The 13,778-nt window shown below is 61.3% G+C and overlaps 1 protein-coding gene across 1 annotated transcript in view; it reads left to right on the top strand.

Moving 5' to 3' along the window:
* Positions 1-6,947: 6,947 nt before the first annotated feature.
* The window catches only part of IFFO2 (intermediate filament family orphan 2), a 17,610-nt gene continuing 10,779 nt past the window's right edge, over positions 6,948-13,778 (top strand). The window contains exons 1-5 of the mRNA XM_044445296.1: positions 6,948-7,044; positions 7,840-8,116; positions 9,949-10,192; positions 10,990-11,085; positions 12,423-12,563. Of these exons, the coding sequence (XP_044301231.1) occupies positions 6,948-7,044; positions 7,840-8,116; positions 9,949-10,192; positions 10,990-11,085; positions 12,423-12,563 (855 nt within the window). The remainder of the gene's footprint in view (positions 7,045-7,839; positions 8,117-9,948; positions 10,193-10,989; positions 11,086-12,422; positions 12,564-13,778) is intronic.

Genomic DNA, 13,778 nt, shown 5'->3' with positions numbered 1-13,778 from the left:
GAGAATGGCGTTCTGTCTCCATTAATGATGTGTCTTGCTTATTAATCACACGGCTCGGCACTCGCGTCGCAATCTTGTGCGATGCTGAATCGGAGACGATGCTCCCGGAGCGTGGGCCTTCCCGGGAAAGTGCGGCTGGCGCTGACGTGGCACCGCTCCATTCGTCGGCCGCGGAAATTCGGCCAGACTTGACAGCCGTCGCCCTGCACCGGCCCTAATTGCTTGCGACGAACATTTAGCCCACAACCCATCCGGGAAGGCGAACTTTCCCTCCCTTGGCTGTTTGGTCTTCTTGCGTTTGAAAAACCGGCCGAGAAATAGCCGCCTCTGAGCAAAACAAGGGGTACCCCTCTAGCTCTGGGATCGGGGGGCCACGTTGGAGTGGAGGGTTCGGTGGGAAAGTGCCGCACGGCGCCGGATTGGGGCTAAACTGTGTGGGGAGGGGCCAAACTGACCGTTCCCGAAGCAGAGTCCGAATAGCTGTGCAAACGCGGAGCAGGGGTTGGACCCCCCCCCCCCCCGGCCCCTGCCGGCTCTGCTCCTCTAGGATCCTGTGGTCAGCCATGGCAGGTCACAGGGCTGCTGGTTTTGTTTGGTTTTTGGTGTTTTTTTTTTGGGGGGGGAGCTTATTTGAGTAGTTCTCACACTGCAACTCCCATCATCCCCAGCCAGATTGCCAGGAGGGTCATATCTAGTTACCATTACTCAATTAGCATTTGGTTTCTATCCCTCCTGTTTTCCTTCTTAAAGAACCTATAGCTGCTTACATCCTCCTCTTTTCCGCCTGCTCTCCACCTTCTCCCCACAACAACGTCCCTGTGGGGTAGGCCAGGCCGAGAGACTGTGACTGGCCCAGGGTCACCCAGAGGGGCTCCATGGCTGAGTGGGGACTGGCACCTGGATCGCCGGAGCCCCAGGCCCGTGCTGGGTAGTGCAATAAGAGTGCTTTTGTATTTGTGCCAATGAGGGGGGAGTGTCCATTTTCTTGGGGCTTAATCCCCTCCCGTCCCCTCCCAAGCTTCCTTCTGCCACTGCCGACGCTGTTCCGCCGGCTCCCGATCCCATCCCATCCCGACTGCACCAAAACAAGCTCCCTCACATTTCCAAGCAGCTGCTTCCCTGCTGCTGGTGACGCGCCCGGCCACAGGGCAGGCCTTCATTGAGGAAAATACGCTATATATGGCCGCAGCAGCCAGACAGACACCCTCCTGCCCTTTTCCTCGGAAACGTCACTGGCAGAGTGTCAGATCGGAGGATTAATTTGGTTGCCGGCCGTGGCGGGGGAGCTCTGCTCGCTCTGAGCGGAGTGCCCTGGCCGGGACGAATGCGCAGGAATCCCTCAACCGCCGGGGTGTTTACAGCAGCGAAGCTTCAGCAACTGACAGTGGAAGCTCGGGAGTGTGCTTGATTTTGCAGGAGGCATCCTCCAGGGGTGGGTGCCCAAGAACCCGAAAGGTGCCGGCACCAACTTTTGGACACGCCTGACTCTGGCGTTGGTCGTCTCTTCCCTTAAACGGAGGCGCTGTAACGCCAGCCTGACCTTTCTGGCCCGGCATGCCTTTGCCTCGAGACCTTTTATTGAATCCGATATCCGGGTGGAGTTGAGACACGTCCGGCGCCTCGCCGAATCCTCTGGTGGCCACGCTTCCAGGGGGATGCTGGGAGTTAGCACTCCTCTCCATCGCCGTGCGTGCAGGATCGTGCCCCAAAGCAACCTCCTTGCGCCCCTCACGGGGCTCCCCTTTTCCCTGCACCGGGCATCTTCGTCCGACCGATCCTGCTGAGGGAAGTTGGGCAAAAGTCTCTCATCAGAATTCGGTAGACACTCAAGTGCTAATGTAACGCCGCTCTTCTGTCAGGTAGTTTACAATGTGGTGATACAGATATCGCTTAGGCAAGGGAATGCTCTCTAAAACACGAGTTCTGTATTTAATTATCTTGCACCCTGGAGCTCTTTTGAGCAAGCTAATCCTCTGCTCTTCAGATTGCCAAAATAATTACCTCTTTCAAAAGGGATCCAAAAGAATTCTGTTTTTACCTCCAGTTATAATAACGACAGCGCTGTAGAAAGCGAAGAATGCCTTTTTTGCCACAGATGTTTCATAAGCTTTGCTGCTAATTGTTTTTCCAGTAGGACTTAGATCATAAGAAAGCCGTTCACGTTCCCTTTGCTAAGGGATATTTGGGGGGCAGTGAAGATTCAGCACGTAATTACTCTGCAGAACGGAGGGCCCACCACAACATTTGAACTCGCTCTGGTCAGACGTGACTGGCGTTCATCCCGGCAGAGCCGTGTGGGCCGGAGTGAATCCAGGCGCTGAGACACGGACATGGGGTCGCGTGATGGCAAAGGGCCTCTCTGTCGGCAGGAGGCGTTCCGCTTGGGAACGGGGAAAGGCCTGTGCTTTTCCGCTCGGAATTTGTTCGTCCCTCACCAAGCTCGAGCTACAGCTCAGGTGGGCAGCCCTGAATAGACATCTGGGCGTCCTGCAATGGGTCAGAACACAAGGGAACAGCGTGAGAAATCTGTAGACCCGGCTGAACTCCGCTCGCTGAATCTCTGCGAGGCCCGTCTGGGGACCCCTCGGAGCGGAGACTTCCCTGCATCGGCTCCGTCTCGGCAGAGCTGTCCTCTTGCCCTCATCGCGCGAGTGTTGATGTCTTTCATTTTCTCCTCCTGCTGGGGAAATTTTAAACAGAAACCAGCCTTCCCCGACTGCACCGCCGTGCCTCGATGAGCAGAATTTGATTGCAGGGAGGCTAAGCTTTTCTTTTTATCGTCCTCCGCTCAGGAGTTGTGTTGGATGTGAAGTGGGATATCAATCCTGCCGATAAAGAAGGAATCTTTGTGTAATGGCAACACAGAATTTTAAAGAAACGATTTGTCCCCATCATCCATCTGGAGATTGCATCTTTGCTCACCCTCCCGCCTCCCCAAACCGTGACTTGCCAGCAAGGACTTCGGGGGCTCCCCGGACGAGGCAGCTGCCCCTGCACTCGCCAGGCCCCTCGTCCTGCATTTTCCCCTTCCGCACGGAGGTCAGAAAGAGCAGGGCTCCTGTGGCTTGTGTCCCAGCCACGCACGGCTGCCGGGTGCCCTTCGGCAGATGTGAAGCAAGGCGATTCAGGAGCAGCAGCTTCTTCGCTCTTGGCAGCTTCTCCGTCAGCCACACTGCTGGAGGCCCGGCGTTCTCCTTTCTCGTCTCGGGCCGCGGGCTTTGCTGCCGCTTCCTTTCAGCACCGCTGTGCCCAATCTGCCCAGACCGGTTTCCGGCTGTCGCCGAGGTGCGGGGCCTCCTTTTTGAGGCCTCCTCAAAGCAAGAAGCCCGTCCTTGGATCGCCTCTTCGAAAAGAAAACCATTTGCAGCATCTTTGCTCAGCTTTTCAGCTGGAAAAGCCCAGAGCAGCTCGTAAAGTTCAATCCCTGCACCAAGATTTACAGTCTCAAAACACTGCGTGAAAAGAGAAGGAACTGGAAGAGATTTCTGCTGATCTTGCAGGTCTCCTTTCAGAAATATCTGAGCCCCTTGAGCGCAGCGTGGTTCATGGTCACTGGCGTTGTGGTGCGGCATATTTGGAAGGCATCCGATTGCGAAGACAGCCCTAAAAGACAGAAACATATACCCTGAACTAGAGGGCGGGCAACTGAGTTTCCTTCTTCGTGTCCTCGAAAGCAGACAAGAAGACTCGCAGTCTCTTTCTGCCCCCTCCGTCGTCCGGGTGGCTGCATCAGAGCTGCTCAGGGTTGGCACCCCTTCAAATGCAGTCCCAAAAGGACTGCATTTTCAGGAGACTCACTCCAGGTCTCAAGATCTGTGGGAGAACCTGTTGCGGAATTGATGCTGGAAAATTGCCAAGTGATAGAGGCTCGCTTGCATCCCGAATCAAAACGCCGGCCTGGCCACTGTGCAGAGCTGACAGCCAGCTGTGAGTCCAAGGCAGCGCCTTTGCTTCCAGTGAAGGAGATCTTTGCAGCGGGAGCTGGAGCACGGCGGTGCGGACACGTTTGACCACAATCAGCCAGGGCGGTTTTAATGAATTGCAGGCACCGCACAGAAGCAGCAGCTTACGGGGCGTGTCTGCGCAGAAGGCGCTCCGAACCCGAGCGAGGGCAGCCAAAACCGCAGCCGAGCGCATTCCACCCGGTTCTCCAGCAAACCCAAGCATGGCGGGAGTTTTGCTTTTACAGAGCTTGGAACCGGGACAGCTTTGCTCTGGAATCCGGGCTGCGTTTTCGGGTGGCTCCAGCTGTGCGTCAAATGTAGTTGCCGTGCAGAATTCTTACAAGGTAGCCGCTCACCTCGAAGGCATTGTCATCACGCTAATGTGCACATACCATTCCCATGAAATCTCTTGCTAACCTTTTCCCCTGCTAACCTTCAGGGGGAATCACATTTCCATTTTTGGGCAGAATTCGTAAGAATGGGTAGTGGAGTCAGATGCAGAAGGGAAGGCGGAGGAGAGTGGCTGTCTGGGTGATTCTGAGGGCTCCCCTCCACCCCATTTGGGGAGTACCGCTTTGGGGAACTCTAACCTGGCAATCCCCCCCCCCCCCCGTTGAAAATCTGCCATTCCTTGAGAAAAATGCTTGCATTTCCTCCATACAGAACCCAGTGGCTGGGTGCACGCAATTGGGAAGAGACTCCTTTCGTTAGAGGACGCTGCCTGTGTAGGTCCCAGACATCTCCAAGCAAGGAGGCACCCCGAAACTGTGGGAGCCGCTCTTGGTCACTGGGCGGGACTGAACGGAGGGACCAAAGGTCCAGCTGGAAGGAAGGCTGTTCCTGGCCAGTGGAGACGATGGCAGTGATGCCCGTTTCTCTGTCCAGTGCTCAGGGCGGCTTCACGGCTAAGGCTGTTGCCTTCGAGCCAGCTTTGAAGCGAATCGGACCTGCACATTAGAATCATGGCGTTTTGCACGGAGCTCTCCGTGACCATTCAATTCTGCATTTCAGCAAGGGCCCCGGGAACGGAAGGGCCTTTTCCTAGGACTGAATTCTAAGACCGACACAATTCCACTGAAATGTGTGTGTTTATTCCAGCTGTCTGTCTCTCCTCTCCTGTGCGCTGTGTTGAGCGCCCAGCAACTGCCATCTGTGCCATGTGGCCTTCTGCTGATAAAAGTTTGGAAGAGGGGTTTGCGGCGTGTCCGTGCGTGCAGAGGCGTTTGTTCAGACTGCGTCGTCATCTTGGCACCTGGATCTCTGCAAGCTGCGTTCTGATCTCCGCAAACTGCCCAGGAAGGCTTTGTTAACGTTGCGAGATACGCTTCTTCGGGGAGGCAAAGCCCTTGGAAGAACGAACTTGTAATGAAAGACAGTGACGGGCTCCTTCATGCACAGGGCGTTCCCGCCCTCTCCCCATTTTTCCAGGGTCTCTTTTAGCAGAAGGGGGGGCTTTCATCCTGTACAAATGTTCCTCCAGACGCTTTCTGGGCCCGTGCAGACGGGTGAGATGCGCAGGGTCGTGCGCACGCTCCAGCCAAGCCCTTTCACCCGTGCCCAAGCCGCCTTGCCCGTCCTTTTGTCCAAAAATGTGATGTCGCCACTGCGGGGACGCTGCGGGTGTCTCATGGTGCCCTCCAAATGAAAAATACTCGTCGCACTTTTCTCGGTGCCGTTGCGCCCTTGGCGCTGTAATTCTGTTGTCAAACGGCTTGCACGTGGCCCAGAAATATGGGGAGGGTGTTTCAGGACGGCTTCTTCTGCAGCAGCCAAAACCGTGTGTCCCCCCAGGAAAGAAAACCAACTGGTACCCCGAAAGGGGCACGGTCAGTGACTGTTACCTCTTGTGCTGTGGGGGGAGCCCCACACGTGGGCCTGCCCGTGAGTAACGCCACAGGAAGCAAATCGGAGGCTGTTTGCGGCTGAGGAACGTTTCTGCCCTCGTCAGCCCTTGCAGCAAACCTCGACGGGGGCCTGCCCTGCCAGTCAGGTACACCCTACGAAAGCACAGACATCCTCAGAAGCTCAGCGGGTGATGCAGGCCCTCTTGCCGGGGGGGGGGCGAGGGGGGAACACGTCTCTGGCCTGTGACTGGGTGCAGGAGAGGAGCAGGTCACCGCCTGTCCCACACCTGGTCCCCGGGACACTCCGTTCCTCCGCTTGTCCTCACGGAGGCCCCGGACCGCATACCTGAGATGCTTCGCACTCGGGAGATGTTCAAAGCCGGGGTGGGGCCCCTGTGCCCAGATGAAAAACGGGCATTTATCGCGACACGCCCTCCGCTTTGTTCTCACGGGGCGAGTTAGTCATCCGCTTCGGGACTGGGCGTGCGAGCATGCCCAGGCCGCCTGGCACTCCTGATGTGGGACGGAGGCTCTCCGGTGGCATCGTGCTGCCACGCGTGACGGTTTCAGGGGTGGCTCTGGGAAGCGGCGCTGTGGCCAAAGATGGGGAGGTTTCAACATTTTGGAACTGATTCTTTCTTTAAAATAATTCCAGTAGCCGGTGAATCAGCTGCCAATGGCGTTTTTCGCCGTCTGGAAGTTGTGCTTGGCACGGCTTTGCTCCGGCGCCGAGCATCCGCTCCTTGGCTGCTGCAGCTGGACGCTGTGTGAACTGGTGCTGGGCCAGGAGAAATGCGGAGCTAGCGCAGGCCGTCGTCTCGCGGGGCGACCGTGGCTCAGATACCTCTCGGCCCGCCGGAGCGGGGTGGGCCGCCCTTCCCCGCCCAGAAATGGCGGCCTCAGCTCCGGCGTGCGCTCTGCCAAGCCAGAGGGATGCTAATAGAGCAGCTGGGCTTCCTCCTCCTCCTCTGGGAAGGAGACACGTGTGGCCAAGGAGTGCTGCCTCAGCATCTCCCGTCAGGCTCCGCCACTTCCATGCGAGGCCCCTGAGTTGCATCCACGCCAAGCCGCGCTTGAGGACAGCTGAAGTACGCTGCAGCAGATTCCTGCAGCGCTCCGGCGAGGCAAGGAGAGGGCACGGAGTGGCGGCAGACGGAGCATGGCCGCCCCCGTCCCCGCATCGCGGCTGCTGCTCCGCCCCGTGCTGCCCCGCTGGCTCCACAGCAGCAACGGGGGCAGGCCCGGGACCCTGCCCGGTTGTGCCGGTTTCTGGAGCCGGGCTCGGCCTGCCACTGCCCCGTCTTGCCTGTCTGCAAGCTTCAAAGGAGCTGGGAGGGCATCTGCTCACTGGAGAAATCGGCGAGGCCGGCAGCTTCGGTGTTTAACTGTGTCCATGCAGGGTTTGGCAAGAAATTAATCAGCACCAGGGGAGGAACTATGAGCGCCGAGCCCGAGAGAGCCCTTTCTTTAAAAAAAGACGCGCCGGAGAGCCCGAGCTTTGCATTAGTGCTTGGCTCTTGTCCAGAGCGTGCCCCTCCTCGGAGAAGAACTGCTTGTCTGGCTTGGCCTTCCCTGCAGCCGAAAGCAGCGGGGCCTGGGCTGCTTTGCAAGGAGAGACGCCCTCGGCTGACTCGCCGCGATCCCTCCGGGCTGCCGTCGCCCCCGGGAAGCACACCGCGAGGTCAGGAGAGCCAGTCCAGGCCGGCCGGCCGGCTGGCCCGCCTGCCTCCGAAAGCAAATTCATGGAAATCGGCCAGGGCAGGGAAATCGGTCACAGCTCCGCTCGCCCGGCGGAGGCCAGCAAACCTCTCGCGCACCGTGCCACGGAAGTGCGCTCCCATGTTCCTCTGGCACTGGTGTGCGTCGGCGCCAGTGCTGGGGAGAGCTTGCCGCATCGGCGAGGCCACCCCCGGCCGTCCTGCCCTCGCGCTGCCGGAGCCCACCTTGCTGGGGCAGGCGTTTGTGGGGAGCGGTTCTGCGTATCCGCCCAAACACTGGGGGAGCCGCTGCAGGGGCCCCATCGCTGTGAAAGGCCCCCTTCTCCCACGCAGGTTTTACGGCGCTCGGGGACGCCTTCCCCCAGCCACCTCGGGATGACCGGCCGGCGCGGGAAGCGAGGACCTTCTTGGGAGTGGCTCCCAGGCGCCAAATGCTCCCCCAAAGGAGGCCAGGTCGGCCGCCCGGAGCTCCCTGCTTCCCGGCTGAGTCGGGCATTTCAGTCAGGCTGCTGCGCCAGGCCCAGGCCAGGCGTTTGGGATCGGCGCCGGAGCCATGCCAAGGTGCGCAGAGCAGCCCTCCCGCTGCCCGGCCTGCACGGATGCTGCGCAGGTGCGTCGGACCGCAGGTCCTGGGGAACGGCCTCGCGGCACGTCTGGGGCCAGCCGTGTGCCACCCCCACCGCCAAGCACCCTCCTCTCAGCCACCCAGTGTGGGGGATGATGATGGGCCCTGCTCCGTTGCTGCTGCTGCTAGGCGTTTGGGGATCGGAGGTCCTTCGTCTCCCGTCCGCCTGCCTTCCGCTGCCCTTCCTTCCAGTAGTGGGGGATGAAGCGGAGGCAGGTGCATCCTGATGGGCTTTGGGGTGGCCCTGCAGCCGCCCCCAGTGGTTCCTGGGAATGTGCGGGGCCGTAAATAACGCGAGAGCCAGCGGGATGGGGCTTGCAGGGGTGGGCTTGGGTTGAGGTGAGGCCTGCCTCTTCCAGGGACTCTTACGATGGATAAATAAATCAGAAATAAAAACCTCCAGTTAGCTTCTCCCCTCCTGCTTTTGGATCCATTACTGGCCCAACAGGAAGAGAGGTCTCTCCTTTTTCTCCGCCGCATGCGTGGCTTTTTCCTATTGTTGGAGAGGCAGAGGAGGACTTGGGAAGGCCTGCCCTTGTGTATATAATCACACCTGTGTGTAATTGCACGTGTGGCCGGCCAGCCTCCGCACAGGCAGGGCCAGCGGAGCCAAAGTCTAAAAGCACTCGCTCCGGTCAGATATTTTTGCTCGCTGATAAGTGGCCGGTGGCAAAGAGCAGGGCCGGGAATAGCCCTTCCGCCAGGGAAAGGAGACGGGCCAGGAGAATGGCCCTGGGAAGGTGGAGTGGAGTCAGGCTCCCGCAAAAGCCCCTGCCTCCGCCGAAGGAGGAGAAGAGCGATGTATCAGGGTGCGGCGTGTTAGTCGAGGGACAGTGACGCCCCACAAGCGGCCCTTGTTCTTCCCGTTTGAGATGCTCCCCGTGGCAGTGGCTGGATTCGGGATGGAGTTGGCGGCGAGCGGTCGGCCGGTTAGCAGGACGCGCCCCCAGATTTCTTGGAAATGGGGGCGTGGGGGGCAGACACACGGTGTGGCTCTCCCGCCCCCGTGCCCCCAGCGCCCCCGTAGCGCTCCTGCAGCCCGGCCAAGCCGGCAGCGGCCCCGTCCCTTGCGATCCGCCCTTCCACCCGGTAACCTTGTTAACGTCCGTCGATTGAATCAAGTCAGCCAGTGCAACTCCCCTTCTATTCGTGCGTATAATTAAGCTGCTGGGGGCATTTTAATTACCCTGGCCTGGACGGCGCTTACTGGATTGCAGAGCCGGGCATCAATCACAACCTCACGGCCAGGCCTTCGCCTTCTCGGCCGGGCGGGCTTTGCGGAGCGACCGTCTGCAAGTGCCTTCTCGGCGCTTCCTCAGGGGAAACCTTCCGCGGAAAGTCGGAGCGAACAGCCCTTCCTTTTAGGAATGCATCCTTCATGACATGACACGCTTCAAGTTTGTTTATTTTTAACACGGCCCAAAGCATTCCGGACAGAATTTTCCAGCACACGAGGTGCAGCATTTTAATTTGGGGGCCAAGAATGCCTTTGAAATAAACTCCAGGAGTTTGTCGTGCCGTGCGTTGCCCTGAAGGAGAGCTGCATCGCTCACGACTGAAGGGAAAATTCAGGATTGGGGGGAAAGGCCGTGCTCTCGAAAGGGTGACTTTGGGTTGGGGAAGGACGAGCGTGACCACAAGACAGAGGAACCTTCCCCGAAATGCTTGGTGTTTAAAAGAGGGTTTGGCGAATTAACGGAGGGCAAGGCTGCCAATCATGATGCCTTTCTGTAGTCTTGAGTGGTCTCAGGGTGGGTCGCCGTGCAGTGGGCCTGCGCCCGTGGGCCCGGTAAGCTTCTGCTGGCCCTTGGGAGCAGGCTGCTGCTGAACTGGTGCAGCCTCAGGCTGACCGGGCACAAACCTCCTAGCCTGCTCGGGGGCAGAGAATTCCCGGGGCCTGGCGAGTCGAATAACGGGGGCTCGTGCTTTGCAACCGTCGGGCTCCCTAAAGCCAAGAGTGTCGAAGGGAAACCGACTCCTCACTCTCTGTTTCGTTTCAGATGGGAAGAGGAAGTGGCCAAGCGGGTGAGCCTGGAGTCCATGGTGGAGACCCTCCAGGAGGTACGTCTTGCTGAGCGGCGGCCACGGGCCTGTGCTCCTCCGGGGGCCCATCCCCCAGGCGCCCCCGGAACCGGCCGGGTTTCCTTGCCTCCGCACGCGCGCTTCCGGCAGCTCGGAGCGCGTGGCTGGCACGGGAGGGGGCCAGTTCAGGCTGGGGAGCAGATCCGCGCACGTGCAGGTCATGGGACGGGTGCCCCCGAGGCGGCTCCTTCTGCTGCAACGTCCGGCGGGAAGGAGGGGAAGGGGGTGCCCAGAGGGGAGGCACAGAGGCGTTCCCGGCGCAAAGGTGGGATCGCGTAGGGAGAGGCCTTTGGGGAGGGGGTGGCGAAGGGGCAGAACCAGCCGAGCCGGCCGATTTTAGCTTCAGGCTGTTGCTGCCCACCAGTCAGCTGTAAGGCGGAGGTGCTTCGGCCTTCTAGAACAGGGAGGGAACCTGCCCGGAAGCTGGGAGACCCTCCAGGGAGCACCGGCTGCAGGTGGGAAGGGCTGCGGCCTTCCGGGCAGCCCTGCAGGGCCAGACTGGGGCCCCCAGAAGCCTGGATGTGGCCCCCGTGTTCACAGACCTGCCCCCTTGGGCCCCTGATGCACTTTAGAGGACTGGGGGTCTCGAGACCCCCGGCATTTGAAGCCGGCGTCTGCCGGCGATCTGCTCGGGTCCAGTGCATACCGACCCAGAGCTCGCAGAGCAGTTCCGTTCTCGCAGCCCGTTAGTGCCTGGCTGGAGCAGGGCTGAGTTCGTCCCGTGAGCGTTTATCCCGCGGTCCGTCTCACTGCCCGTCTTCCTTCCGTCCCTCCAGGAAGCCCAGGAGGCCGAGACTCTCCGGGAGGAGTTGAACCAGAAGATCGAGCGGCTGAAAGCGGAGCTGGTGGTCTTCAAGGGCCTGATGAGCGACGTAGGTACCCAGCCCGGCTGCGGCCCGTGCCAGGGATGCCGTGCTCTGGCTCCGCCGCCGAAAGCGTCCGCCGCCCGGCGAGCGCTGCTTGCAGTTGTGGTCTGGCTGCCTGGAATGCCCACGACCCCCCCCTGCTCGGCCTCCCCGCGCTTCCTGTCCGGCCTGTGTGGATGCGCCCCCTTGCCCCGTGTCGCCCGCCCTGACTGGGCCCCGGGCCCCCGGCCAGCGGTGCTGAGGCCCCGGAGCAGGAGGCAGCGGGAGCAAAGCCGGGGAGCGTCCCGCCTCGTCCCGCGCTCTGCACTGCACGGGTGCCGCCAGATTCCCGTCCCCGAAGCACCGCAGGCCAGTCCAGAGGTGGTGTGAATCGCGCCTACGCGTGTGTAAGCAGTGCACACACAGGGGCTTTGAATGCCATTTTAGGGGCGGCTGCTTTGGAGTCTTCACCTTGGAAAGAGTGTCAGAGCCAGTAGAAAGGCTGGGAAGGTGTCGTGCAAAGGTTGTAGTCCTCATGAAGGAAGGCTGTTTCCGACGTCCCCCGCTTTTGCCTTAGGATGCAGTTGGCATCTTATGTCTCCTGGTTCACAGCAAGGCCTTCCCAGTCCTCTTCTCCTTTTTGCTTCGTAGCTCAGTTTTGCTTCCAGCAGGCGACTTTGGACGTTACCCTGGGATGCGCCGGGAGTTCCTGGCCACAGCTTCCACCACCGAAAACAAGAGCTGTGGCCAGCCCGGGGGCATTTCTCTCTGGGGCGCCTTGTGGCGCCCCATCTTTGTTCCGGATCTCTCCACTCTGCCTGCTACGGGGAGGAGCTGTCGCATGTCCCCCTAGCACTGACTGTTTCGAGTTGTAGAGCACCAGAAGGACCAGAATGCTGGGTTCAGACAACACATCAGCTCAGGCTTCACCCGCAGCCAGCCTCGGCTCTTGAGCGCTGGCTACGGTATCGTTTGAACCCAGTCGACAAGCCCCAATTTCATCTTCTAGCTTCCGTAGAAGGTGGCCAGAGTCCAGCCAGTCCCTCTTGCACGAAGGGGCTGCTCGCAGCAGGACGTGCGTTGACAAGATTTCCCGTGTAGGTTCCCAAAATAATTGCCTCGTGGACCAGAAGTGTTGGGTCGAGGGTTTGCCCCTAAGCTGGCATCCTCCCCGGACGGTCGCTTCAGCTGGAAGTCACTCGGGCGCCGGCAGTGCCGCGTCCGCGTCCCCGAACGAAGCCTCCCCCCCCCCCCCGGCCGCCCACATCGCGGGAGGGCAGGTGGCGCTGCTGGCCGCGTCCTCCCCCAGGCCTTCCCTCCCGCACGGTATTAATGGCCGATTGTGCTCGCTGTCCTTCCTGCAGCCCCTGACAGACCTGGACACAAAGATCCAGGAAAAGGCCATGAAAGTGGACATGGACATCTGCCGGAGAATCGATATCACCGCCAAACTGTGCGACGTCGCACAGCAGCGCAACTCCGAGGACGTTTCCAAGATCTTCCAGGTGATTAGGGCTTGCCCCGTCCCCCCAGAACGCGGCCTGGCTAGGGAGCAGAGAGAGAGAGAGAGAGAGGTTGAGGAGGCCGAGCGATGGATGCGGAGTCCCCGGCTCGGCATTCCCCGTTGCAAAAATGAGGGCTTCTTCCCGTTTGCCTCCCGCTTCGTGTGCTCGGCTCGTCGGGAGAAGTCCGGCCGGCGCAAGGAGCTGCTGCCTTGCCCGTCGGAAGGCCCCGTGAAGGCTGGGCCTTCGCGGGGCTGCCCGGCCCCCGGTTTCTTGCACGGGCTCCGCAGAGGGAGTCTCGTGACCGGGGAGGGCTGCAGCCCTGCTTTGGGAGAGGCCTTCCAGGAGGTCCCCCGGAGCCCCCTGCGAGGGCACAGGGCCGCCGTGAGGCTCCACCGGGCCTGTGCCGAGCGAAGCGCACCAGCCAGGGCTCTCCGGCTGCAGCGTCCGGGGCGGATGCTGCGCTTGCCCTCGGCGGCACGCGGCAGCGGCTCAGGTCGTCGTCCAGGCCCGGCTCCCCCGAGGCGCCCCGTCGTCCCCTGCTTTCCTGCCCTGCCATTCCGTGCCGGGGCACCTCAGTCGGAGGGGCCGGCGTGGGGCTGTGGCGTGTTCAGCCCCGGGCATCCCCGGACCCGCGATGGGCGGTGATCGACGCTTGGCGCTTGCGGGCAGCTTGCACCCGGGCCTCGGCGTGGCCCAGCAGCTCTCCCCGGGGCTCTCCTGCAGGACCACTTTCCCTGGGCCGGGCTGGCCCTGTCCCGAGGCTCCTGCAAGCTGCCCAGCCCGGCCCAGCCGCTGAGGCCCAGGAGGGGCGTGAAGCCGTGCCTCTCACCCCCGGCCTGCCCCCCGAGCACCCCCAGCCGCTCCTGCCCCGCGCATGGCGGCCCGAGCGGGTGCGCCCCGGTCTCCTGCCAGGCCCTGGCCGCTTGCTTCCGCTCTGTGCTGTCGCAACCCGCTTCCCGTGTGCTGCGCTCTGCCCCGCAGCATGCACAGCTGGACCACCCTGGCGCACCCCAGGGGGTGGGGGGGCGTCCCGCCACGGGGTGGGCTGCTCCGGGAGCTGCTTCTGCCCCTGGCCGCCTGGGGGCTGCGCTCCTGCGCCCACAGGAGCGACGGGAGGGCACGGGGAGGCGGTTGCTGCTGGACTTGGGGGCACACTGCCGCAGGGAGCCCCGCGGGCCGCATCCAGCTGGGAGACGAGCAAATGTCACCCCCCCC

The sequence above is a fragment of the Varanus komodoensis genome, unplaced genomic scaffold (genome assembly GCF_004798865.1).
Source record: "Varanus komodoensis strain SLA01 unplaced genomic scaffold, ASM479886v1 scaffold48, whole genome shotgun sequence".
NCBI classification, from domain to species: Eukaryota; Metazoa; Chordata; class Lepidosauria; order Squamata; family Varanidae; genus Varanus; species Varanus komodoensis.
Note: the sequence above shows the minus strand (reverse complement) of the source record. Positions and strands in the feature narration are given on the sequence as shown.